General features: G+C 33.3%; 1 protein-coding gene and 1 long non-coding RNA gene across 4 annotated transcripts in view; both read left to right on the top strand.

Annotated features, from left to right (window-relative positions):
* The first annotated feature begins 4,403 nt into the window (after positions 1–4,403).
* The window catches only part of LOC105347327 (uncharacterized), an 89,303-nt gene continuing 66,430 nt past the window's right edge, over positions 4,404–27,276 (top strand). Inside the window, exons 1-8 of one of the 3 annotated variants that reach the window (XM_066074637.1) lie at positions 4,404–4,495; positions 5,573–5,685; positions 7,488–7,575; positions 8,486–8,601; positions 21,938–22,034; positions 23,155–23,267; positions 25,152–25,239; positions 26,153–26,268. In XM_066074637.1, the coding sequence (XP_065930709.1) occupies positions 4,434–4,495; positions 5,573–5,685; positions 7,488–7,575; positions 8,486–8,601; positions 21,938–22,034; positions 23,155–23,267; positions 25,152–25,239; positions 26,153–26,268 (793 nt within the window). In that variant the 5' untranslated portion in view covers positions 4,404–4,433. The remainder of the gene's footprint in view (positions 4,496–5,572; positions 5,686–7,487; positions 7,576–8,485; positions 8,602–21,937; positions 22,035–23,154; positions 23,268–25,151; positions 25,240–26,152; positions 26,269–27,276) is intronic. The other 2 variants (XM_066074636.1, XM_066074635.1) reach the window with 2 other exon arrangements.
* On the top strand, positions 10,847–16,393 carry LOC136272661 (uncharacterized). The gene is made up of 2 exons (XR_010710646.1): positions 10,847–11,381; positions 13,573–16,393. It is a non-coding gene; the product is annotated as an uncharacterized lncRNA (long non-coding RNA).

The following is a 27,276-nucleotide window of genomic DNA, read 5'->3' as shown; positions in this document are numbered from 1 at the left end:
GCGTTGTTTACTTAATCCGAATTTGATGGTAATTAAATGCACCAAGTGGTTCATAGAAGCAGTGGATATGTTGAATGCTAACAGACAATTTTTCTTAACACTGTAAAATTGAGGTGGGCTATTACGTACAAAAATGATCGAACACCGAATAAACAGAAAAAAATCTCCTCTGCGCCCGTACATGTAGCTATACGGTCAGTACTGTAACCGTTTGGTAACGACAATTCATTTCTGTTAAACATTGGAGGTAACAACGCCCGATCAAACCCATATCGGACATTCATTGGTGTGACGGTCTGTGGATTGACCAGCCGTGTTCAGTTGCTACTTATAGCTTAATCATCAGAGAGGTGTACATACTGTTTCATTAAGTGACCGAGACATAAGTTAAGGGTCCTTTACTCTGGGTTGTATCGCATTGATTTTTCAATTTAGAGAAAAGGCATGTATTCTCAACAGAGACCGAGGGTTAATGTGCAATAAAGAGAAGCATGCAGCATCTTTTTTAGTGGAATGGGTGGGACTGACTTATCAAAAAATTATTTGTGTATAATTTTTAACATGAAATAAAATCGAATTATCAAGTTTTATTTAAGGAAACCAAAACAAAATAGGTTTCAGGAGCGGCTGAATGTATAACACCCTGTATTCTAAAATTACAAAAATAAATAATTTCTTATGTTTTTAACACTGTCCAATTGTCAACTTCTTTAACTTCTTTTTTCAATCGTTACGTTATGTATAACCCCCACCTTCTTGTGCACCTTTTATGCAGTTCAACATCTTGATATTAGGCTATAAATTCATTACGTGAAGTACTTATTTCATTTTATAATGTTTAAAAATCATTGTGTATGTAATGAAACTTGAAAAAAGATCGTCTTTCCATACCGGCGACATCAGCGAACGATCAAATGAAGCATTAAGTCGGGTTACCAGAAATCAACCGGCGCATTCTGCGTACGCCGGTTTGATAAATAGTCGTTTTATCCGAGGTGCAAGGGACAGTTTCGGATACATTATTTTTGTAAAATTGAGAGTTGCTGTACTTGAAGGCTTATAAGTGCTGCTAAAATTCATGATTTTTTTTTTTAATGATTATCATTAGTTAGAGGGATGTCTCTTGTTGAAATTGATATGCAATATGTAACCCCCTAAAAGTAAAGTACATTGGAATTAGAAGTAAAATGCGAAATTTGCGACTATAACTGTTGTGTTGATTTTACACAGTGAAATTGCAAGTTACAGACAGGAGGTACATGTAAAATGACACAAAAAGTAGGTGGGTGGGACATTGTAAACTATACACCGGTAAGTTTCTGACATGTGATGGTGCAACATGCACAAGGCACGGAAGGTCAACCCTTTGTAGGGAATTAGCTAGGGAAGATCTAAAAAGCCGAAAGATCATGAAAAAGAAATATGAAAGGGTTTATGAAAGGGTCGAAATCTCGAAAAAAACCACTTTGTAGAAAAGGCTACTCATTACAAGTACTGCAATTTTCCTCAGAAAATGGCGATTGGCTTTATGTCGAGTGAATTGAAGGTACTTTTGCTGAATGGGAACAAAGGAAATTCTAGTTACAGAGTACCGGACACTCATCTCCTGACTACAGTGATTTGTATAAAAAAAACCCGTCCCCTGTCACCTGAGATTGTATCGCTGGGCGCTATCTGGAAAAATCTAATGAACTTTGTACGACTAAGGACAAAGAGATACAACTGCTGCTCACCAAAATTATTGGTATATGAAATGCAACCACAGCTTATTAATACTAACATGGGAAGAGTACTGTTTGTAACGACGGGCGAGCAAATCTGCTTCAGTGGTTTCAGATCCTCAGTAATGTTCTCATATGTCTTGAAACCATTTGTTCATGTATACCTTTATGACATTATATATAAAACTTGATGTTGTTGCTGATTTTTATCATTCGAAATAGTTATGTTGTGTTAAAGATGTTTTAACTTCTTGTGGTTATGTTTATGTTGGAGAAATTAATCTCCCTGCTGAATATATATTGCATTTATCTAAAATTGTGACACAATACTTTACAAATCTATTTTTTGATGAATGGAAAATTCAAATACATAATTAATTAAACTGTTTAAACTATAGAGTTAATAAGACTAAATATTTGGCCTTGAGAACTATTTTTGTGTTTTGACTGCTGAACTCATGTATACATTTTGCAAATTCAGACGTGGTATTCTTAGACTGCCAATTGGAACTGGTAGGTTATTTCGCATAGGAAAAAGTGAAAAAGTGTGTGATTTCTATAATTAAAGAGAGCTAAGTGATGAGTTCTATAATTTGTTTAATAGTGATTGCAAAATTAGAAACATCAATTTTTTTTAGTACATCCTGAATAGCCATGAAAAATATGTTCTAATCGGATTAAATAAATACTGTAAAATGTCAGCTTTTAAAAAATAAATACAACAATATATTATCTTCCTACACCTGTAAACTCAAGGTATATATATATATATATATATATATATATATATATATATATATATATATATATATATATATATATATATATATATATATATATATATATATATATTTTTTTTTTTTTGTTTTTTTGTACATTCATACTAAGTTAACCAGTTCTATATGTTTAAAATTTGGATTATGTTTGTACTTTTATGCCTGATATGAGGCGTTGAGTGGAATAAAAGTTTCAAAAAGATTATCTTTTAATTTCAATTTTTAATCTTTGTGGAGAACAGATTCAATTTTTAAGATCATACCAATAAACCTTCAGTTGAGGCAATCGGTTTTTAGAACGCAGTTCGCAGTTCGCAGTTCGCAATTGAATAGTGAACTGCGTTCTAGAACGCAGTTCGCAATTCAAAATTTAGAATTCATATTTGGGGCCCAAAATTTTCAGGGACATCTACTAGTGGTATTTCACTACCACTGTGAAAATAGGGTGATGAAGCTATCTCTAGTTTTTAAGAATCGGACTTATATGCAATTGAATAGTGAACTGCGTTCTATCTAGAACGCAGTTCGCAATTCAAAATTTAGAATTTATATTTGGGGCTCGAAATTTTCTGGGGCATCTCCTGGTGGTATACCACTGCCACCATGAACATTTGGTGAGGTGGTCTTCTCTACTTTTTGAAATTTTGGCCTTTTGGCAATCGAATAGTTAACTGCGTTCTAGAATGCAGTTCACAATTGAAAATTTAGAATTCATATTTGGGGCCCAAAATTTTCAGGGACATCTACTAGTGGTATTTCACTACCACTTTGAAAATAGGGTGATGCAGCTATCTCTAGATTTAAAAGAATCTGGCTTATATGCAATTGAATAGTGAACTGCGTTCTATCTAGAACGCAGTTCGCAATTCAAAATTTAGAATTTATATTTGGGGCTCGAAATTTTCAGGGGCATCTCCTGGTGATATACCATAATTATAACGTTATGAAAAAACATTTGTTTCACTATGGCATACAATCAATGAATATGCTAATTTATTATCGAATATTTACATTTTTCATGTCATTTCATCATCTAACTATATTTGGAAAAAAAAACCGGCGAATTTTTCGGCGGTCTGGAAAGGCGAGATCGGCGTACGCACAAATGAAGAATTAAGCCGGTTTATCAGCGATCAACCGGAGCATTCTGCAAACGCTGGTTTGATAATCGCTGGGAGCTCTATGGAAAACCCCACTGACCATGAACTTTGTACGACTCCGGACAAAGAGATACAAATGCTGTCCACCAAAATTATTGGTTTACAACATTATTTCTGACATTAAAAGCAAGCATACATGTAGAGAGCTGTTTGTAAGGACGGACGAGCAAGTCAACAGAACAGGACGCTTCTATGTTTCAGATCCTCAGTAATGTTCGATAACTCTGATAAGTCTTGAAATTATCTCGCAACCCCCCGGCGGAGTGTAAAATTATTTCATTAGAGTAGCATCACTTTCAAGCTGCATTACTACTGAACCCGAATCCTCTTCTAGACCCGCGCATGGTCTAGAACTCTAAAAAGCACTTCTCCTTGACTGAATAATGTGTTTAATATTGTGTGAAATAATGGAAATACAAGGCTTTCATGCAAAATGTCAATTTTTTTAAAACTTTTTTTTTCTTTTTTCTTTTTTTTTTTTTTTTTTTACATATTTTCCAATCTCATGTTTGGATATATACTCATATTAGATTATCGTTTTATTTCAATTTTCAATCTGTGTGGAGAACATTCAATTTTTAAGGTAATACCAATAAACCTTCAGTTGAAACTTAATGTACGGTGTCAGAGTTTGTTGTATGTACGTTAGTAATGAGGTTAGAAGAAAGAAAAACTGGAGATTTTTATGATAATACATGTACTTTAGGACACTATAAACATAAAATGAATTATTATTTTCAGATCTTGCTTCTGCACAATGCGATCTTCAAGCTGCAATGGGCTGTCTGGCTGGCTTTCAACAGCTTCCTGGGTCGACCGATATGGTAGCAACATGCTCGTAAGTCTTTAAATTTTCAGACAGAATGATTTTGATTACCTGAAGTTGCAGTAAAGATTATATTTACTATAACCAAAATGTTAGTTAACTCTGCATAATTTAGATCTCTCTGTAGGATAACTGTGGGCAATTTCGTTTGTTTTAGCTGTTTTAGTTTAATATTGTCATGTTATATTTTTGCTATACGTTCATATATTGAACTTCAGCGGTGTATGCACACAAATTGAGTAACGTACGTTTTAACGTTTTAAGAAATTCTGATTAAAATTTACTGAGATTTTTTTTACTTCCTTCATCGTCTGGAATTCGAAATGTGATTGTAAATTATTTTATATCTTTTATATATTTATATACACAGGTATGACATTTGCATTTGAAAAAATCTATCACAATATATATATATATATATATATATATATATATATATATATATATATATATATATATATATATATATATATATATATATATATATATATATATATATATATATATACAAAGTATAATTTCCTCTATATCTTACGGAAAGTTATAGTTAATTCATAAATTCATAGCTGTATAGAATCAGCCAGACTGAAATCTACACGCCCCATTTATCGATTGGTCGAAATCTACAGCGGCTGAAAAGACAGGACTGAAATTGACACGCCCTGTTTATACATGTAGAGGGATTTCTAAGTGATGTGATGCTTTTATTATTGGTCTGAAGCTACAGCGACCTAAGTAAAATCACGGACTGCACAAAATAATATTGATGATGCCAGACTCAAAGTCTCAGAGGAGACAATTTGGCTGTTTCTTTTAGCTAACGCACTTGTGTACATTAACAGTAATTTAGTTAATTTTACCAACATTTCATAATCAATTTATTAATTAGTTAAAGAAAGGTGTAGATATAAACAATAAAATGCCTTCTTTTATGATTCATGCGGGTTATGAAAGAAGCGATCATCGCAGGATAAATTTACAGAACCTGGGTTATGTATTTTTCCTGCAATGTCGCTACCTTCATATCCCAAATGAATCACAAAAGAAAGCATTTAATTGTTTATATATATATAAATATTATCATTTCAGGAATTTTCAAAAAGTTATGACTTGCCTTGCGCCCATCAAGGAGAACTGTACTTCGGATGAAAACTTTCAGAGTAGCATGACCGCGCTTAATTCTGTCAAATCATTGTGTGCAGGTAATTCAAAGTTTCAATTCATATGCGGAGCAGAAAGGGTAAAAAAGACCGTTCATATACAATAAGAATTTAATAATATCCCCGCAAACGAAGTTTAGGGGGCTATATTGGTTTCACCCTGTCCGTCTGTCCGTTTGTTCGTCTGTCTGTAGACGCAACTTTGTCCCCCCTATAGAATTTTTTACTACTGCATGGAACAGTCTGAAAATTTGTACATATGTTGATCACCATCTGCAGATGTGCACCGGCAATTTTTTTTTAAGATCAGACAAGATTTAAGGATTTTTATGACAGTTTTTATTTTCCTTATTCTGATGTTGAAAAGTAAGGGAGGTAATCCTTACAGATTTTATTAATTAACTAATAGTATTAAAACACTCTGAAATATATTTATATAAATACACCCAGATGGAGGTTTTTTGTCTTTATGTCTTAACTAAATTTGTTTTTTATAAGTAGTCTATCAACTGGTAATGCAAAATTTCTGTTTGTCAATAATAAATTCTTAGGAGCTAATAAGAACATCAAAGACAAGTGTGGCTGAATTCATATGTCCCAAGGGGGCCATTATCTTAGCCATGGCTTAGATGGAGCATGTGTTTAGGGGAAATTGATAATCTGAAAAATGGGCAGTGGTTTTGGGGCTATTTTAAAACTGTTTCATGTAAACCAAAAGTTTTTATCATTATAAGGAAATAAATAATATCATTATTGATAAAGAAGTTAACTATTTTTAGAAGTTGTTTAAATTTATTAGTCAACTAAATTGATGAAGTGACCCTATAAGGCATTAATTTAAATGAAATTCAAAATTACTGATATGATTGTAGTGTTTTGGCAGTTTTAAAATTGTTTGTATTATTAAATTTTTTTTTTTTTTTTTTTTTTTTTTTTTTTACATAGTATGGTAATTATGGTAATGTTTTGGGAGTTTATTAAATTTAACAAGCTCATCAAAGAAAATCATAGTCTTATGGGATCAATTTTCTGATATGGAGTTCCATTGTACCCAGGAGAAAGTGGGCATTGCTTGGCTACCGGTATTTCCATTTACTGCAAAGGGAGGGGTTATTGTCTTTTTGTTGGTTTTTCTTTAAAACAATTAATAAAAAAATATCATCAGATACATAAATTTGTAAATGTATTACTTTTATACATTTGTATTTACAGTGAAATTCTGACAATTTTGATTTAAATTTTTCTTTAACTTTTTTTTTTACAATTCTAGAATTTTGTTTAATTCAATTCAATTCAATTATTTGTCCCATCTGAAATTAGCCTTGCCGGGGTAGTAGTCCCATTAGGACAGTTCTAGTTATCTTAATCATTTACAAAACACACCTGCCTACCACAAAGTCAACTAGTTTTATTTCAAATAAGTTCTGACATTGTTCTAATTATAACAAAGATGTTTTTCCCTAAAAGGTTTAAAATAATTAATTATATATGCAGGCTCATGTGATCAAATAATCTTTTTATGCTTTTGTTAAATTTTTTTGTTTAAGTAATTTCAAATGACATCCTTAAATAGTTGTCAATAGAGACTAAATCTACTTGAAAACAAATATAAACCTTGATATATATATATTTTTTTTTTTAGTATTTTCATTTTTTTCTTACCTCTTTTACGCTTAGGATGAATGGCAATTTTAATATGTATAAAGTGAATATTTGGAATTCATTAGGTCTCTATAACGTGGTTGTATTGAACAGCGCTCAGTCAAGAGACGGCTTATATTTTATTTTTAACCTCTTTAAAATATTCTTGTGCAAAATAAGTTGTTGTTATGTTTAATTTAAAGGTGGTGGCGAATGTACCGGGCCCTTACAGAACTGCTACAAGGATGCTGGAATTGACACAACAGGAGCCAGTATGCCTGAGCCAAGCTGGTATTTTAATGATTTATTGTAGATTGATTAGAATAAGGCACGCAGGAATAGTCCGATTATTTCCTTGGTAACCTCAAAACCATTGCATAAGTAGCAAGTCAGTTTTTTATCAGAACTTCGCGTCGTGTTTATTTTTTGTTTGGATGACTCTACATTAAGGGGGTGTGCGGCCATCTTGTACATTTGAGGATAAGAATGTAAACATTTCTTGAACTGGCTTGTTTCTGACCGAAACTGACCAAAACTGTTGCCAAGAGGTATAAAAGCTTTAAATATAAGATTAAACATGTTTTGTATGCAAATTATGCATACACGAACAGGACAATGCCTTCTTAATCCCTTTAAACAACTGCGCAGCTGCAGACTTATTTTGAAGATTTAAAAATCTGAAAAATATGAAAGTGGTTCATTGGTGTCCTCTCTACAACCATTTGTTGAGAAAAAGGTCTAAGCTTGCTGTTTTATTATTCTTGATACATTGAGCCTTCTAGATTAATAAGATTGGTCTATCGACGCATCTTATATCTTCAAAAATAGGGTTTCCATGATCTACATTTTATATGTTGCTTTTATGCCTTGTCAAATGTTTGGGTGTAACAAAACTTGTTAGACATAAACTGTTGTTCTGATTAGCGTTATGGTCCATTGGCCTCTATTTTTGTTGGTGTCCACAGTAACACAAAAAGTATACTATTTATATACTCACATTTATTTTTATTTTTCATCTGCACCTCACACATTGTTTTTTAAATAGTTGACCTTTCTTGAAACTCCACAAGGTCTATTTTTTTATAAAGAAAAAAATTTGAAAGAAATGTCGAACTCTTTTTTAACACACATGCAGCGTTGAATGTTTCGAAATGGGAAGTAAAATTGAATTGATTTAGAGAAAATCTTGATTGTTTTTCAGTGAAGACGCAAAGACTCTTCAGACCTGTTTGAAGGGCTTAAGTACTGTGTGTGAGGGGAACTATGCGTATGACCAGATCAAGACCAGTCTCCAGGACGTCGTAGCCAAATGTACAAGTAAGTAACCTCAGGGAACTCAGCAAAATTTAGAGTTGACCCCCAATTTGACCATACCCTACCCCTAGGGATCATGATTAGAAAATCATTTAATATTAATTAAATAGAAGATATATTGGCGCTTCTGATTGGTCGAAAAATTTCTTTGATATTTTTGCCCGATTTACTTTTCTCTACTGATTGAACACTGTTTATAGAACGAGAATTTCCAAAATAGACAATGTCAACTAAATATAAAGTTGTGTCTGTTTAATTGTAAGCAAACAAAACACAACTTTATAAATATGAAAAATTAAAAGTTTAACTTTAAAACACATAAATTAATTCACTGAATTGAAAATTAAGTATGCTTGAGGCGAAGATCAACGTTAATGGCGAGGCTGGCTGAATCGTTATAAAGAACCTATAGTTCTATGCATGTTTACGGTAACACTGCTAACGATGAGTTTTAAATAAACACACGTACATGATCGGTCATCAGAATAAGCATTGTAGAGCACAGTGATGAGTAGTGCGTCAGCTCCCATCTTCAGAGCAGCGTATTCCAAACGGAAGGTATACCATTTAGGTACCTCACTGGCTTTCTAGTTACCGCAACTTTTACAAAAGTTGCTCATACATACTATTCTCTGTCGACATATCAACTACTTTCCTCCATGATCGCGTCTTCTTGCATCGTGGTTATGCCCAGTTGCATGTTTTCAGCAATCTATCTCACATTAAAACTATTTTTAAAGAATCTTGTTGCACAGTGAATAATATCACTAGCCATCCTTTCGGTTTTAATTCAGCCGGTTCAGATTTTAACTCACTATTTGTGTTTCATTCATTAAATTCAGCTCAAAAGCTCTGCATCAGCTGAAGGCACAGCCATTTTGAATATTGTTGCGGTATTGTTTAGCATTCAGATGTTTTAATGATTGTTACTATTTATCGACCGATCAGTTTTCCTTTGCTATGCCGATCAATAAAATTTTTTTTTAATTCATTTCTTAAAACTTGAATTAACGCTACTTAAGTATGCCTACACAAAAATTTCAGCTTTTCTGACCTTATGGCAAATACCACGAAATTTTCAATATTTTTGAATTTTTTACATTTAAAAGAGGGCTTGACCCTTTATTTCAACTTGAATTCCCATTACCCAATAATGTTTTGTGTCAAGGTTGGTCAAAATTCAAAAAGTTGTTTTGGAGAAGTTTCGTACGACCAATAGTAAGAACACATTCATCGCCAGTACATTGTTACGTCATTTTATTAACAAAATCATATACGAGAAATGACGCAACGAAAATTGACGTAACAATAAACTGACAAGTGCATTATTGCGTCGTTTTATCAACACATAAAATGATTAGTATAAACGAAAAATGACAGAACAGTGCATTAGCAAGAAGTGGTCTTTGGCGAGAATAGATAGCACGTAAGAAAATGCAAAACGCTTACGGACAGACGGACTTCGGATAGCAAAATATTTATAGCCCCCTTATTTATACCCTTTAAAGTATTTTTGGTATGAAGAATGCATGGGTTTACAACAAGTCAACGAAGGTTAAAGCTTGCTTTGAGAAGAAAAATTCCAGCTGATAGCTATATGCTCCGTTCTGCCACTGCTACCTTGTCTGTTTTGTTTTGTTTGTTCACCTTTGTTTTACCTGTGTTACTTTTGTCTACTTGTCTTTTTTCACTTTCGTTTATTGTCATGTGTTAACTCTGTCCTTTCTACCCATGACAGGTGCAGGAACCCAGACCTTCCCCTCCTTTGTCCTTATCCTGGTTGCTGCCTTAATGACGTTTGTAAAGGCCTTTTAAGGATATTAATCAACATGCCTACCTCTGGTGAATATAAGCAGTCCATAAAAAGATAGTAATACTATTTTGGACCTAGGATAAAACACGTAGTTAAGCAATGTTGGAGAGAGATCACAAAACACAATTTTGATAAGGAAATTATATGAACAATATGATTTGGGCTTTTTGTTAAACAGTTCTCAAGCACGTATACTTGTTTGTTAGTTAATCAAATTTATCCCTTACAGATAAATACAGTTATTGAGAATAAATTAGGTAATTTAAATCTAACAAAATATCTCAAATTTTTCCGGAATTTTTTGTTCTATACAGCATGACTGATACTTTATTTATTCTTGAGCATGCGCTCTTGGCCTTTTCATTTTAATCCTCGGCCGAGTGAACATAGAAATTGAGTAGCGGAAAAAATCAAATACCATCATTGAGGTAAAGTACCCATCCGATTTAATTTAAGCGTCGAAATTGAAAAAAGGACACATCAATTACATTTCTTCAATGTATTTTCATTTTATTGGCTAAAAAATCGTGGACGTGCACGCAGATTAATTTTCAGTTATAGATTAACAAATCGAGATTTGTATGTTAAGTCTTGACAGTTTTCTTGTTTATTTGCAAGAGAATGAGCACTGGAATGTTGAGAGCGGGATCGTCTCGCCGATCGAAAACAAAGTCCCCTTACGCGAGACCTGCTCGATCAACACGATCCATGCCGGCCACGGACCAAGCACGTGGCCCCGCACTGGCCACAGACCAAGCACGTGCTACAGACCCCACCCTCCCCACAGATCAAGCTACGACGTCAAGTGTCCAAAACATCCCCCAAGTTCCAAGCAGTGTCCCTAATGCCTGTGGAATGTATAGCTCACCGCCTGCGCAGATGTCAACTATGCCTGCGTTGGAGCCTCAACACAGTCAACCGCAAGGAACCAGTATGTCTACTGTAACATCACCTCTGGTGGCTCAACACGGTACGCATATTAATCCGCTAGTTAGCATTACATCTGATCTTGGTGCTAATGTTTTACTGTCAACACAAGAAAAAATCTGGAATAATGAATACATTGATCTAGCAAAGTTATTGCATTCAGACCCTGCAGCTGAAAATCAACAGCTTCTTGTATTAGAAGATGGGCAAATTAAGATTACAAACAAATCAAAAGATAAGAAAATAGCTTCCATTTCCGAATGGACAGATGCTATTTTAATTTATGCTGCTATATATCTGAAAAGGTTTCCCCAGCATGTCCAGGGTATAATCAAGTATATAAGTTCAATAAGACTAGGGGCATCACGGTCCACAACAATGGGGTGGAGGGACTATGACATACAGTTTCGGTTGAGAAGGGCAAAGAACCATTTGATTAATTGGGAAAACATTGATGCAGAATTGTGGTTATTATATATGGGTCAGGGATCTGTGCCTGAACGGAAGCCTGTTTATAGCTTGCACCAGCACAAGCGCTGTTATGATTTCAATTTGAAGGGTTCCTGTCTCAAAAGAGATTGTAGATTTTCACATAATTGTCTTAAATGTGGTCAAAACCACCCCTCCATTACCTGTTCCAAGATTCAAACCACCCATAATACTAGTTTGTCCAAAAAGGTTTCCCACAGTGTAGGTCAACAAGGCAATGCCAATTTTCATGCGACTAGATTTCCGAGGTCATTTCGTCAATAAGCATTCAAGTCTTTGGGATTTAGGTTACACCCCAGTCAATGTTTCTGCATTTACCACTTTGTTACAAAACTATCCAAACAAAACTGTAGCAGATCAGCTGTTGCATGGGTTTACATTTGGTTTTTCATTGAATTATACGGGTCCAAGGGGTCCTGTATCTTGTAAAAATATGGTGTCTGCTTCAGAAAATAAAGACCAATTGTTAGGTAAATTGAACAAAGAAATACAATTAGGTCGCATTGTTGGCCCATTTGATGTCCCGCCATTTAAAAACTTTCATTGCAGCCCAATAGGAGTTTTACCAAAGAAACAAGGTGGCTTTAGGTTAATTACCAATTTATCTGCTCCTCGCGGAAATAGTATTAATGAATTATCAAGCTGTTAACATGGTACAAAACCTTGGTGCAAATGCACCGTTAGGAAAAATGGATATTTCTAATGCTTTTAGATTGTTACCAATAAGACCAGAGGATTTTAGTCTTCTCGGTTTTAAGTTTCTTGACAAATACTATGTAGATAAGTGCTTACCAATGGGTTGTGCCATATCATGTGCATTGTTTGAGAAATTTTCTACTTTCTTACATTGGTCAGTAGAACAGCATAGTAACTTAAATTCCATTGTTCATTATTTAGATGACTTTTTGTTTGCTGGAGCTCAAGGGACAGGCAATTGTTCAATATTAATGGATAGTTTTCAGCAAATTTGTTACAGGTTAGGTGTTCCTTTATCAGATGAAAAGACTGAGGGTCCAACAACTTATATTGTATTTTTAGGTTTAGGTTTAGATTCAGTTAGTACATCAATTTTCATTCCAAAAGAGAAAGTTGAAGCATTAAAGAAAGATATACTTCAAATTCAAGGAAAATCCAAAGTTACTTTGAAACAGCTTCAATCATTAGCAGGTTCATTAGCTTTTGTAACAAGGGCCTTACCGGCCGGTAGGACATTTACATGTCGCATTTATGGGCTAATGTCTGGTGTTTCTAAACCATATCATTTTGTACGCCTGACAAGAGAAATACATAGTGATCTTCAGATGTGGTTGAAATTTCTTAATGAATTCAATGGAACTACAAAATTTCCAGATTTACATTGGGAATCTGATAAAAACTTGCATTTTTATTCAGATAGTTCAGGGTCAGTAGGATGTGGGGTGATTTTTGGAAGTTCTTGGTCTTATTTATGTTGGCCAGGGGAGTGGAACACGGTTATGAAAAATGATATAACTTTCTTAGAGTTTGTCCCTATAGTTTTAGGATTTTATTTGTGGTCTGACAAGGTGCAAAATAAGAAATTAATACTCCATGTTGACAATCTAGCCTTGGTAGAAATTTTGAATCAAAAAACTTCCAAAAATAAGAGGGTAATGACATTCATGAGAGAATTAGTCTTATTGTCATTGAAGTTCAACATTCAGATTAAGGCAGTTCACATAAGTGGTTATAGAAATGAGATTGCAGATTCAATTTCTCGATTGTAGTGGCGCAGATTCAGGCAGTTGGCACCATGGGCAGACTGCCATCCTTATCCAGTACCTACTCAATTTTGGAGCCTTTTGAAGGGCATGTCAATCGTTTAATTGACGCGAGTCTCTCAAGCAACACAAAGATTGCTTATGACAAAGCCATTAATGTTTTTCATGACTTCAGGTTACAGTATTGTTTACCACCACTTTGGCCACCCCCAGTAGATCACATAGTCAATTTTTTAGCTTTTTTAGCTTCAAAAGACCTTGCATATTCGACAGCTAAAGTTTATTTGTCAGCTTTGAGCCACAATTTGCAAATGCTTGGCCTAGACAATCCACTCAAAACTTTTATTGTCCAAAAAATGTTGGCTGGTTTAAGAAAAACTAAGCCTGTGAAAGACATTAGAAGCCCCATTACTTATCAACTTTTGCTCAAAATATTGCAGGTTTTACCAACAGTGACAAAATCTAGGTATGAGCATTTATTATTTGGATCTGCTTTTTCAGTTGCATTTTTCGGTCTTCTCCGCATTAGTGAGTTAACATCTGCATCAAACAACAATAACAAAAATGTTATACATCTCTCAGATCTACAATTAACCAAAGATACTATCATACTAAACCTCCGATTTTCTAAAACAGATCAATGTGGCAATGGTTTTATTATTAATATAAACAAATCATCAGAGTCATTAGTATGTTTTGAAATCTTGGAGACTTTTCTGCAATGCAGATCTAAGGATGATGGCCCTTTATTTTGCCATTTAAGTGGCAGTCCCCTGTCTTCATACCAGTTTTCAAGCATATTGCACAAAACACTGACATTTTTAGGTATTGAAACAAAAACATTTAAAACACACTCTTTTAGAATAGGAGCTGCTACACACATGTACATGTTGGGCATAGCTGAACAAGAAATTCAAAGAAGGGGGAGATGGTCTTCAGATGCATATAAGCATTACCTGAGACCTGAGTTGGTTACATATTAACCGTCAATTTAATCTGAATGTTTTACAACTTTAATTAACAACACCACCATTTCTGCAGTTTGTTTACTTATCAATTCAGCTTGCAACTACTGCTACATGTATACATGCATTGTTTATTGTTTATAATATTGTAGATTCAATATGGATTGTCATCTCTTATTAAAAGAGCTGAGCAGTATGCATCAATGTCAACAGAGTTTGGTACAGACCTTTCATTACCTAATGTATCAGTGTTATGGAAAGGAGTATCAGGGTTAAGTTTTGACAGTGTTGCCGATATCATTTGTGACTTGCGATCAAAATATCCACATCCAAGGTTTCTGGTCATCCATGCAGGTGGAAATGACATTGGTAAAGATGATAACCCATTATCTAGACAACAAAAGTTTATAAAAAAAGTTATGGTCAATTTGAGTACGGATATGCCTTCAACATGCATTGTTTGGTCACATATATTACCTAGATTATATTGGCGACATGCCATTTCAAACATGGCAGCAGAGACATCTAGGCTTAGGATAAATAGTTCTGTGGCCACTCTTGTTTTGAAGATAGGTGGTGCTTCAATTAAATATGTTGACATTAAACCCAATCAAAGTAATCTCTTTCTGAATGACGGGGTTCATTTGTCGCCTTCGGGCAATCATGAATTTGTGTCAACCATGCAGTCAGCTCTAAGGCAATTTATTGAGGGTAAAAGTTTATGTTATCCAAAGATATGATCAAGAGTTAGTCTGGAACTGTTGTGGCTTTTATTATGAATGTGTTGAAAAATGATTTTAATATGTACATGTATATACACATTGTTAGGTCGATATATGTGAATGTTGCTATGGAAGCTTTAAATGGTCAAAATTAAACCGCTGTGATGGCGGTTGGATTTCATTCTGCATGAAATCCAATTGGCGCAATTTTGACATATAACCATTTGCTGAGGGATACTGTTGTCTCCAGGTCCCCCAGCTCTGATATGGTTTGTTGAATGAATAATTTGTGAATGCTATGCTGCCAAAAGCTTACAAGTGGTAAGATCGGCGCATAGAGTATGAACATGCAAGTGGCATGTTAACTGTGAATGTTGATATGAATAAAAAGCCATGACAGTTCCGCCATATATGTGTTTGAGTAATTTTACTTATGTCAGAGGTGATGTTGGATTAAATACAAATTCAATTGAAGATCAATAAATGCACAATATATATATATATATGTATAATTGTGCAAGAGTGGTTCAATATTTATGCATTTCGAAATAATCAAATTTATCCCTTACAGATAAATACAGTTATTGAGAATAAATTAGGTAATTTAAATCTAACAAAATATCAAATTTTTCCGGAATTTTTTGTTCTATACAGCATGACTGATACTTTATTTATTCCTGAGCATGCGCTCTTGGCCTTTTCATTTTAATCCTCGGCCGAGTGAACACAGAAATTCCCTCCCACCCCTCCCCTAGATATTATGGTTGGTTTGAACATCTATATACCTTGTTTTGTACGTTTTGCATAGCTATTCAGATACTTTTTGCTGCTGTGTATTTTTTTTCAATTCCAGATATCGTCATGGCGTTTAAAAAGTTTGAAAAGAAATCCATGGTTGTGGTGATGAGGACAGATACATTGATGAGAGTGTTGGCGCAATTTTGACATATAACCATTTGCTGAGGGATACTGTTGTCTCCAGGTCCCCCAGCTCTGATATGGTTTGTTGAATGAATAATTTGTGAATGCTATGCTGCCAAAAGCTTACAAGTGGTAAGATCGGCGCATAGAGTATGAACATGCAAGTGGCATGTTAACTGTGAATGTTGATATGAATAAAAAGCCATGACAGTTCCGCCATATATGTGTTTGAGTAATTTTTACTTATGTCAGAGGTGATGTTGGATTAAATACAAATTCAATTGAAGATCAATAAATGCACAATATATATATATATATGTATAATTGTGCAAGAGTGGTTCAATATTTATGCATTTCGAAATAATCCTTTACTACAGAATGAATCGTTTGAAAAATCAAGAACAATGTTTTATAATACCGTGTTCCTTTCATTTTACTGCTGAAAACGTCACTTGTCCATTGTGCTTGTAGAAATTATTTTCATTTGGAAAGTGTTTGAAGATCAAACATGGTGAAATAGCTTAAGAAAAAGGTTATGCAATTGTTGTTTGTGGTTATTTCAATGCATAGAAGTTGATGTATTTGTAAAAAGTTGTATTAAAGGTTCAAAAGGGTTCAAGTAAAAATTATAATTAAAATTGATTTTTTTTACTTTTTCAGATTCGATTACCGAATTTGAAATGTTTGGTTCAGTAGTTTTTTTGTAACGGTTAGTTAACTATATGAATGTTGTGTAAAAATGACTGAATGATGTTTTAAATGAATGTTGTATTCCATTCATAAATGGTGAATATACATAATGTGTATGTTGCTTTTATAGCATTGGGTTTTAATGGCTACACTTTTATGATTTTAGTTATTGTGTTTATGATGATGTCTTCTAGTCGTGAACAAATCACAACAAACAAGCGGTATGTTTAAACAAACTGCCTCTCTCCTAATCATACATCTACAGATATTATCATTTTACTATGATTATGTTCATACTTCAGCTATTTGCATTATTATACTTTTACTTACTTTTTGATACAACAATGTTACATTTGATTAAAACCATACAAATGGGTTTTTATGAATCAATGTTTGGTTTCTCTTTCATTATTGGAAAAAGTCTTATTAGTTTTTTGTCTAAATACTTTGTTCAATATTTACAAAATAAATGCTTTTTTAGGAAATAAACTGTCGTAAACATCAATACAAGCGTTGTTTACTTAATCCGAATTTGATGGTAATTAAATGCACCAAGTGGTTCATAGAAGCAGTGGATATGTTGAATGCTAACAGACAATTTTTCTTAACACTGTAAAATTGAGGTGGGCTATTACGTACAAAAATGATCGAACACCGTATAAACAGAAAAAAATCTCCTCTGCGCCCGTACATGTAGCTATACGGTCAGTACTGTGACCGTTTGGTAACGACAATTCATTTCTGTTAAACAGAGGAGGTAACAACGCCCGATCAAACCCATATCGGACATTCATTGGTGTGACGGTCTGTGGATTGACCAGCCGTGTTCAGTTGCTACTTATAGCTTAATCATCAGAGAGGTGTACATACTGTTTCATTAAGTGACCGAGACATAAGTTAAGGGTCCTTTACTCTGGGTTGTATCGCATTGATTTTTCAATTTAGAGAAAAGGCATGTATTCTCAACAGAGACCGAGGGTTAATGTGCAATAAAGAGAAGCATGCAGCATCTTTTTTAGTGGAATGGGTGGGACTGACTTATCAAAAAATTATTTGTGTATATATTTTAACATGAAATAAAATCGAATTATCAAGTTTTATTTAAGGAAACCAAAACAAAATAGGTTTCAGGAGCGGCTGAATGTATAACACCCTGTATTCTAAAATTACAAAAATAAATAATTTCTTATGTTTTTAACACTGTCCAATTGTCAACTTCTTTAACTTCTTTTTTCAATCGTTACGTTATGTATAACCCCCACCTTCTTGTGCACCTTTTATGCAGTTCAACATCTTGATATTAGGCTATAAATTCATTACGTGAAGTACTTATTTCATTTTATAATGTTTAAAAATCATTGTGTATGTAATGAAACTTGAAAAAAGATCGTCTTTCCATACCGGCGACATCAGCGAACGATCAAATGAAGCATTAAGTCGGGTTACCAGAAATCAACCGGCGCATTCTGCGTACGCCGGTTTGATAAATAGTCGTTTTATCCGAGGTGCAAGGGACAGTTTCGGATACATTATTTTTGTAAAATTGAGAGTTGCTGTACTTGAAGGCTTATAAGTGCTGCTAAAATTCATGAATTTTTTTTTAATGATTACCATTAGTTAGAGGGATGTCTCTTGTTGAAATTGATATGCAATATGTAGCCCCCTAAAAGTAAAGTACATTGGAATTAGAAGTAAAATGCGAAATTTGCGGCTATAACTGTTGTGTTGATTTTACACAGTGAAATTGCAAGTTACAGACAGGAGGTACATGTAAAATGACACAAAAAGTAGGTGGGTGGGACATTGTAAACTATACACCGGTAAGTTTCTGACATGTGATGGTGCAACATGCACAAGGCACGGAAGGTCAACCCTTTGTAGGGAATTAGCTAGGGAAGATCTAAAAAGCCGAAAGATCATGAAAAAGAAATATGAAAGGGTTTATGAAAGGGTCGAAATCTCGAAAAAAAAACACTTTGTAGAAAAGGCTACTCATTACAAGTACTGCAATTTTCCTCAGAAAATGGCGATTGGCTTTATGACGAGTGAATTGAAGGTACTTTTGCTGAATGGGAACAAAGGAAATTCTAGTTACAGAGTACCGGACACTCATCTCCTGACTACAGTGATTTGTATAAAAAAACCCGTCCCCTGTCACCTGAGATTGTATCGCTGGGCGCTCTCTGGAAAAATCTAATGAACTTTGTACGACTAAGGACAAAGAGATACAACTGCTGCTCACCAAAATTATTGGTATATGAAATGCAACCACAGCTTGTTAATACTAACATGGGAAGAGTACTGTTTGTAACGACGGGCGAGCAAATCTGCTTCAGTGGTTTCAGATCCTCAGTAATGTTCTCATATGTCTTGAAACCATTTGTTCATGTATACCTTTATGACATTATATATAAAACTTGATGTTGTTGCTGATTTTTATCATTCGAAATAGTTATGTTGTGTTAAAGATGTTTTAACTTCTTGTGGTTATGTTTATGTTGGAGAAATTAATCTCCCTGCTGAATATATATTGCATTTATCTAAAATTGTGACACAATACTTTACAAATCTATTTTTTGATGAATGGAAAATTCAAATACATAATTAATTAAACTGTTTAAACTATAGAGTTAATAAGACTAAATATTTGGCCTTGAGAACTATTTTTGTGTTTTGACTGCTGAACTCATGTATACATTTTGCAAATTCAGACGTGGTATTCTTAGACTGCCAATTGGAACTGGTAGGTTATTTCGCATAGGAAAAAGTGAAAAAGTGTGTGATTTCTATAATTAAAGAGAGCTAAGTGATGAGTTCTATAATTTGTTTAATAGTGATTGCAAAATTAGAAACATCAATTTTTTTTAGTACTCCTGAATAGCCATGAAAAATATGTTCTAATTGGATTAAATAAATACTGTAAAATGTCAGCTTTTAAAAAAAAAATACAACAATATATTATCTTCCTACACCTGTAAACTCAAGGTATATATATATATATATATATATATATATATATATATATATATATATATATATATATATATATATATATATATATATATATATATATATATATATATATATATATATATATATATATATATATATATATATATATATATATGTTTTTTTGTACATTCATACTAAGTTAACCAGTTCTATATGTTTAAAATTTGGATTATGTTTGTACTTTTATGCCTGATATGAGGTGTTGAGTGGAATAAAAGTTTCAAAAAGATTATCTTTTAATTTCAATTTTTAATCTTTGTGGAGAACAGATTCAATTTTTAAGATCATACCAATAAACCTTTAGTTGAGGCAATCGGTTTTTAGAACGCAGTTCGCAATTCAAATTTTAGAATTCATATTTGGGGCCCAAAAATTTTCAGGGACATCTACTAGTGGTATTTCACTACCACTGTGGAAATATGGTGATGAAGCTATCTCTAGTTTTTAAGAATCGGGCTTATATGCAATTGAATAGTGAACTGCGTTCTATCTAGAACGCAGTTCGCAATTCAAAATTTAGAATTTATATTTGGGGCTCGAAATTTTCTGGGGCATCTCCTGGTGGTATACCACTGCCACCATGAAAATTTGGTGAGGTGGTCTTCTCTACTTTTTGAAATTTTGCATCTCCTGGTGGTATACCACTGCCACCATGAAAATTTGGTGAGGTGGTCTTCTCTACTTTTTGAAATTTTGGCCTTTTGGCAATCGAATAGTTAACTGCGTTCTAGAATGCAGTTCACAATTGAAAATTTAGAATTCATATTTGGGGCCCAAAATTTTCAGGGACATCTACTAGTGGTATTTCACTACCACTTTGAAAATAGGGTGGTGCAGCTATCTCTAGATTTAAAAGAATCTGGCTTATATGCAATTGAATAGTGAACTGCGTTCTATCTAGAACGCAGTTCGCAATTCAAAATTTAGAATTTATATTTGGGGCCCAAAATTTTCAGGGACATCTACTAGTGGTATTTCACTACCACTTTGAAAATAGGGTGGTGCAGCTATCTCTAGATTTAAAAGAATCTGGCTTATATGCAATTGAATAGTGAACTGCGTTCTATTTAGAACGCAGTTCGCAATTCAAAATTTAGAATTTATATTTGGGGCTCGAAATTTTCAGGGGCATCTCCTGGTGATATACCTAATTATAACGTTATGAAAAAACATTTGTTTCACTATGGCATACAATCAATGAATATGCTAATTAATTATCGAATATATACATTTTTCATGTCATTTCATCATCTAACTATATTTGGAAAAAAAAACGGCGAATTTTTCGGCGGTCTGGGAAGGCGAGATCGGCGTACGCACAAATGAAGAATTAAGCCGGTTTATCAGCGATCAACCGGCGCATTCTGCAAACGCTGGTTTGATAATCGCTGGGAGCTCTATGGAAAACCCCACTGACCATGAACTTTGTACGACTCCGGACAAAGAGATACAAATGCTGTCCACCAAAATTATTGGTTTACAACATTATTTCTGACATTAAAAGCAAGCATACATGTAGAGAGCTGTTTGTAAGGACGGACGAGCAAGTCAACAGAACAGGACGCTTCTATGTTTCAGATCCTCAGTAATGTAAAATTATTTCATTAGAGTAGCATCACTTTCAAGCTGCATTACTACTGAACCCGAATCCTCTTCTAGACCCGCGCATGGTCTAGAACTCTAAAATGTACTTCTCCTTGACTGAATAATGTGTTTAATATTGTGTGAAATAATGGAAATACAAGGCTTTCATGCAAAATGTCATTTTTTTTAACTTTTTTTTTTTTTTTTTAACTTTTTTTTTTTATACATATTTTCCAATCTCATGTTTGGATATATACTCATATTAGATTATCGTTTTATTTCAATTTTCAATCTGTGTGGAGAACATTCAATTTTTAAGGTAATACCAATAAACCTTCAGTTGAAACTTAATGTACGGTGTCAGAGTTTGTTGTATGTACGTTAGTAATGAGGTTAGAAGAAAGAAAAAATGGAGATTTTTATGATAATACATGTACTTTAGGACACTATAAACATAAAATGAATTATTATTTTCAGATCTTGCTTCTGCACAATGCGATCTTCAAGCTGCAATGGGCTGTCTGGCTGGCTTTCAACAGCTTCCTGGGTCGACCGATATGGCAGCAACATGCTCGTAAGTCTTTAAATTTTCAGACAGAATGATTTTGATTACCTGAAGTTGCAGTAAAGATTATATTTACTATAACCAAAATGTTATTTAACTCTGCATAATTTAGATCTCTCTGTAGGATAACTGTGGGCAATTTCGTTTGTTTTAGCTGTTTTAGTTTAATATTGTCATGTTATATTTTTGCTATACGTTCATATCTTGAACTTCAGCGGTGTATGCACACAAATTGAGTAACGTACGTTTTAACGTTTTAAGAAATTCTGATTAAAATTTACTGAGATTTTTTTTACTTCCTCCATCGTCTGAAATTCGAAATGTGATTGTAAATTATTTTATATCTTTTATATATTTATATACACAGGTATGACATTTAATTTGCATTTGAAAAAATCTATCACAATACACACACACACACACACATATATATATATATATATATATATATATATATATATATATATATATATATATATATATATATATATATATATATATATATATATATATATATATATATATATATATATATATATATATATATACAAAGTATAATTTCCTCTATTTCTTACGGAAAGTTATAGTTAATTCATAAATTCATAGCTGTATAGAATCAGTCAGACTGAAATCTACACGCCCCATTTATCGATTGGTCGAAATCTACAGCGGCTGAAAAGACAGGACTGAAATTGACACGCCCTGTTTATACATGTAGAGGGATTTCTAAGTGATGTGATGCTTTTATTATTGGTCTAAAGCTACAGCGACCTAAGTAAAATCACGGACTGCACGAAATAATATTGATGATTCCAGACTCCAAGTCTCAGAGGAGACAATTTGGCTGTTTCTTTTAGCTAACGCCCTTATGTACATTAACAGTAATTTAGTGAATTTTACTAACTTTTCATAATCAATTTATTAATTAGTTAAAGAAAGATGTAAATATAAACAATAAAATGCCTTCTTTTATGATTCATGCGGGTTATGAAGGTAGCGATCATCGCAGGAAAAATTTACAGAACCTGGGTTATGTATTTTTCCTGCAATGTCGCTACCTTCATATCCCGAATAAATCACAAAAGAAAGCATTTAATTGTTTATATAAATATAAATATTACCATTTCAGGAATTTTCAAAAAGCTATGACTTGCCTTGCGCCCATCAAGGAGAACTGTAATTCGGATGAAAACTTTCAGAGTAGCATGACCGCGCTTAATTCTGTCGAATCAATGTGTGCAGGTAATTCAAAGTTTCAATAGACACACATTCACATATGCGGAGCAGAAAGGGTAAAAAAGACCGTTCATGTACAATAAGAATTTAATAATACCCCCGCAAACGAAGTTTAGGGGGCTATATTGGTTTCACCCTGTCCGTCTGTCCGTTTGTTCGTCTGTCTGTAGACGCAACTTTGTCCCCCCTATAGAATTTTTTACTACTGCATGGAATAGTCTGAAAATTTGTACATATGTTGATCACCATCTGCAGATGTGCACCGGCAATTTTTTTTTAAGATCAGACAAGATTTAAGGATTTTTATGACAGTTTTTATTTTCCTTATTCTGATGTTGAAAAGTAAGGGAGGTAATCCTTACAGATTTTATTAATTAACTAATAGTATTAAAACACTCTGAAATATATTTATATAAATACACCCAGATGGAGGTTTTTTGTCTTAATGTCTTAACTAAATTTGTTTTTTATAAGTAGTCTATCAACTGGTAATGCACAATTTTTGTTTGTCAATGATAAATTCGTAGGAGCTAATAAGAACATCAAAGACAAGTGTGGCTGAATTCATATGTCCCAAGGGGGCCATTATCTTAGCCATGGCTTAGATGGAGCATGTGTTTAGGGGAAATTGATAATCTGAAAAATGGGCAGTGGCTTTGGGGCTATTTTAAAACTGTTTCATGTAAACCAAAAGTTTTTATCATTATAAGGAAATAAATAATATCATTATTGATAAAGAAGTTAACTATTTTTAGAAATTTATTAGTCAACTAAATTGATGAAGTGACCCTATAAGGCATTAATTTAAATGAAATTCAAAATTACTGATATGATTGTAGTGTTTTGGCAATTTTAAAATTGTTTGTATTATTAAATTTTTTTTTGTTTTTTTTTTTTTTACATATTTTTATATAGTATGGTAATTATGGTAATGTTTTGGGAGTTAATTAAATTTAACAAGCTCATCAAAGAAAATCATAGTCTTATGGGATCAATTTTCTGATATGGAGTTCCATTGTACCCAGGAGAAAGTGGGGAAATTTTGAAACAACTAATTGCATCTGTCAAGACTTTTATTAGAAAGACATTCAAAGTTTTATCAACAGAAGAGCATTGCTTGGCTACCGGTATTTCCATTTACTGCAAAGGGAGGGGTTATTGTCTTTTTGTTGGTTTTTCTTTCAAACAATTAATAAAAAAATATCATCAGATACATAAATTTGTAAATGTATTACTTTTATACATTTGTATTTACAGTGAAATTCTGACAATTTTGATTTAAATTTTTCTTTAACTTTTTTTTTTTACAATTCTAGAATTTTGTTTAATTCAATTCAATTCAATTCAATTATTTGTCCCATCTGAAATTAGCCTTGCCGGGGTAGTAGTCCCATTAGGACAGTTCTAGTTATCTTAATCATTTACAAAACACACTTGCCTACCACAAAGTCAACTAGTTTTATTTCAAATAAGTTATGACATTGTTCTAATTATAACAAAGATGTTTTTCCCTGAAAGGTTTAAAATAATTAATTATATATGCAGGCTCATGTGATCAAATAATCTTTTTATGCTTTTGTGAATTTTTTTGTGTAAGTAATTTCAGATGACATCCTTAAATAGTTGTCAATAGAGACTAAATCTACTTGAATACAAATATAAACCTTGATATTTTTTTTTGTTTTTGTATTTTCATTTTTTTCTTACCTCTTTCACGCTAAGGATGAATGGCAATTTTAATATGTTTAAAGTGAATATTTGGAATTCATTAGGTCTCTATAACATGATTGTATTGAACAGCGCTCAGTCAAGAGACGGCTTATATTTTATTTTTAATCTTTTTAAAATATTCTCGTGCAAAATAATTTGTTGTTATTGTTTAATTTAAAGGTGGTGGCGAATGTACCGGACCCTTACAGAACTGCTACAAGGATGCTGGAATTGACACAACAGGAGCCAGTATGCCTGAGCCAAGCTGGTATTTTAATGATTTATTGTAGATTGATTAGAATAAGGCACGCAGGAATAGTCCGATTATTTCCTTGGTAACCTCAAAACCATTGCATAAGTAGCAAGTCAGTTTTTTATCAGAACTTCGCGTCGTGTTTATTTTTTGTTTGGATGACTCTACATTAAGGGGGTGTGCGGCCATCTTGTACATTTGAGGATAAGAATGTAAACATTTCTTGAACTGGCTTGTTTCTGACCGAAACTGACCAAAACTGTTGCCAAGAGGTATAAAAGCTTTAAATATAAGATTAAACATGTTTTGTATGCAAATTATGCATACACGAACAGGACAATGACTTCTTAATCCCTTTAAACAACTGCGCAGCTGCAGACTTATTTTGAAGATTTAAAAATCTGAAAAATATGAAAGTGGTTCATTGGTGTCCTCTCTACAACCATTTGTTGAGAAAAAGGTCTAAGCTTGCTGTTTTATTATTCTTGATACATTGAGCCTTCTAGATTAATAAGATTGGTCTATCGACGCATCTTATATCTTCAAAAATAGGGTTTCCATGATCTACATTTTATATGTTGCTTTTATGCCTTGTCAAATGTTTGGGTGTAACAAAACTTGTTAGACATAAACTGTTGTTCTGATTAGCGTTATGGTCCATTGGCCTCTAGTTTTGTTGGTGTCCACAGTAACACAAAAAGTATACTATTTATATACTCACATTTATTTTTATTTTTCATCTGCACCTCACACATTGTTTTTTAAATAGTTGACCTTTCTTGAAACTCCACAAGGTCTACTTTTTTTTTTATAAAGAAAAAAATTTGAAAGAAATGTCGAATTTTTTTTAACACACATGCAGCGTTGAATGTTTCGAAATGGGAAGTAAAATTGAATTGATTTAGAGAAAATCTTGATTGTTTTTCAGTGAAGACGCAAAGACTCTTCAGACCTGTTTGAAGGGCTTAAGTACTGTGTGTGAGGGGAACTATGCGTATGACCAGAGCAAGACCAGTCTCCAGGACGTCGTAGCCAAATGTACAAGTAAGTAACCTCAGGGAACTCAGCAAAATTTAGATTTGACCCCCAATTTGACCATACCCTACCCCTAGGGATCATGATTAGAAAATCATTTAATATTAATTAAATAGAAGATATATTGGCGCTTCTGATTGGTCGAAAAATTTCTTTGATATTTTTGCCCGATTTACTTTTCTCTACTGATTGAACACTGTTTATAGAACGAGAATTTCCAAAATAGACAATGTCAACTAAATATAAAGTTGTGTCTGTTTAATTGTAAGCAAACAAAATACAACTTTATAAATATGAAAAATTTAAAGTTTAACTTTAAAACACATAAATTAATTCACTGAATTGAAAATTAAGTATGCTTGAGGCGAAGATCAACATTAATGGCGAGGCTGGCTGTTCTAATTTCAGGAATCGTTATAAAGAACCTATAGTTCTATGCATGTTTACGGTAACACTGCTAACGATGAGTTTTAAATAAACACACGTACATGATCGGTCATCAGAATAAGCATTGTAGAGCACAGTGATGAGTAGTGCGTCAGCTCCCATCTTCAGAGCAGCGTATTCCAAACGGAAGGTATACCATTTAAGTACCTCACTGGCTATCTAGTTACCGCAACTTTTACAAAAGTTGCTCACACATACTATTCTCTGTCGACATATCAACTACTTTCCTCCATGATCGCGTCTTCTTGCATCGTGGTTATGCCCAGTTGCATGTTTTCAGCAATCTATCTCACATTAAAACTATTTTTAAAGAATCTTGTTGCACAGTGAATAATATCACTAGCCATCCTTTCGGTTTCAATTCAGCCGGTTCAGATTTTAACTCACTATTTGTGTTTCATTCATTAAATTCAGCTCAAAAGCTCTGCATCAGCTGAAGGCACAGCCATTTTGAATATTGTTGCGGTATTGTTTAGCATTCATATGCATCACTTCAGTTACATTATTTATATTTTTGATCAATGACACCTCAAGTTTTAAGATTTGAGAATGTTTTATTAAATGATAAGA

Source organism: Magallana gigas, chromosome 2 (genome assembly GCF_963853765.1).
Source record: "Magallana gigas chromosome 2, xbMagGiga1.1, whole genome shotgun sequence".
Lineage (NCBI taxonomy): Eukaryota > Metazoa > Mollusca > Bivalvia > Ostreida > Ostreidae > Magallana > Magallana gigas.
The sequence above is the reverse complement of the archived record's forward strand: the minus strand, read 5'-3'. Positions and strand labels throughout refer to the sequence as shown.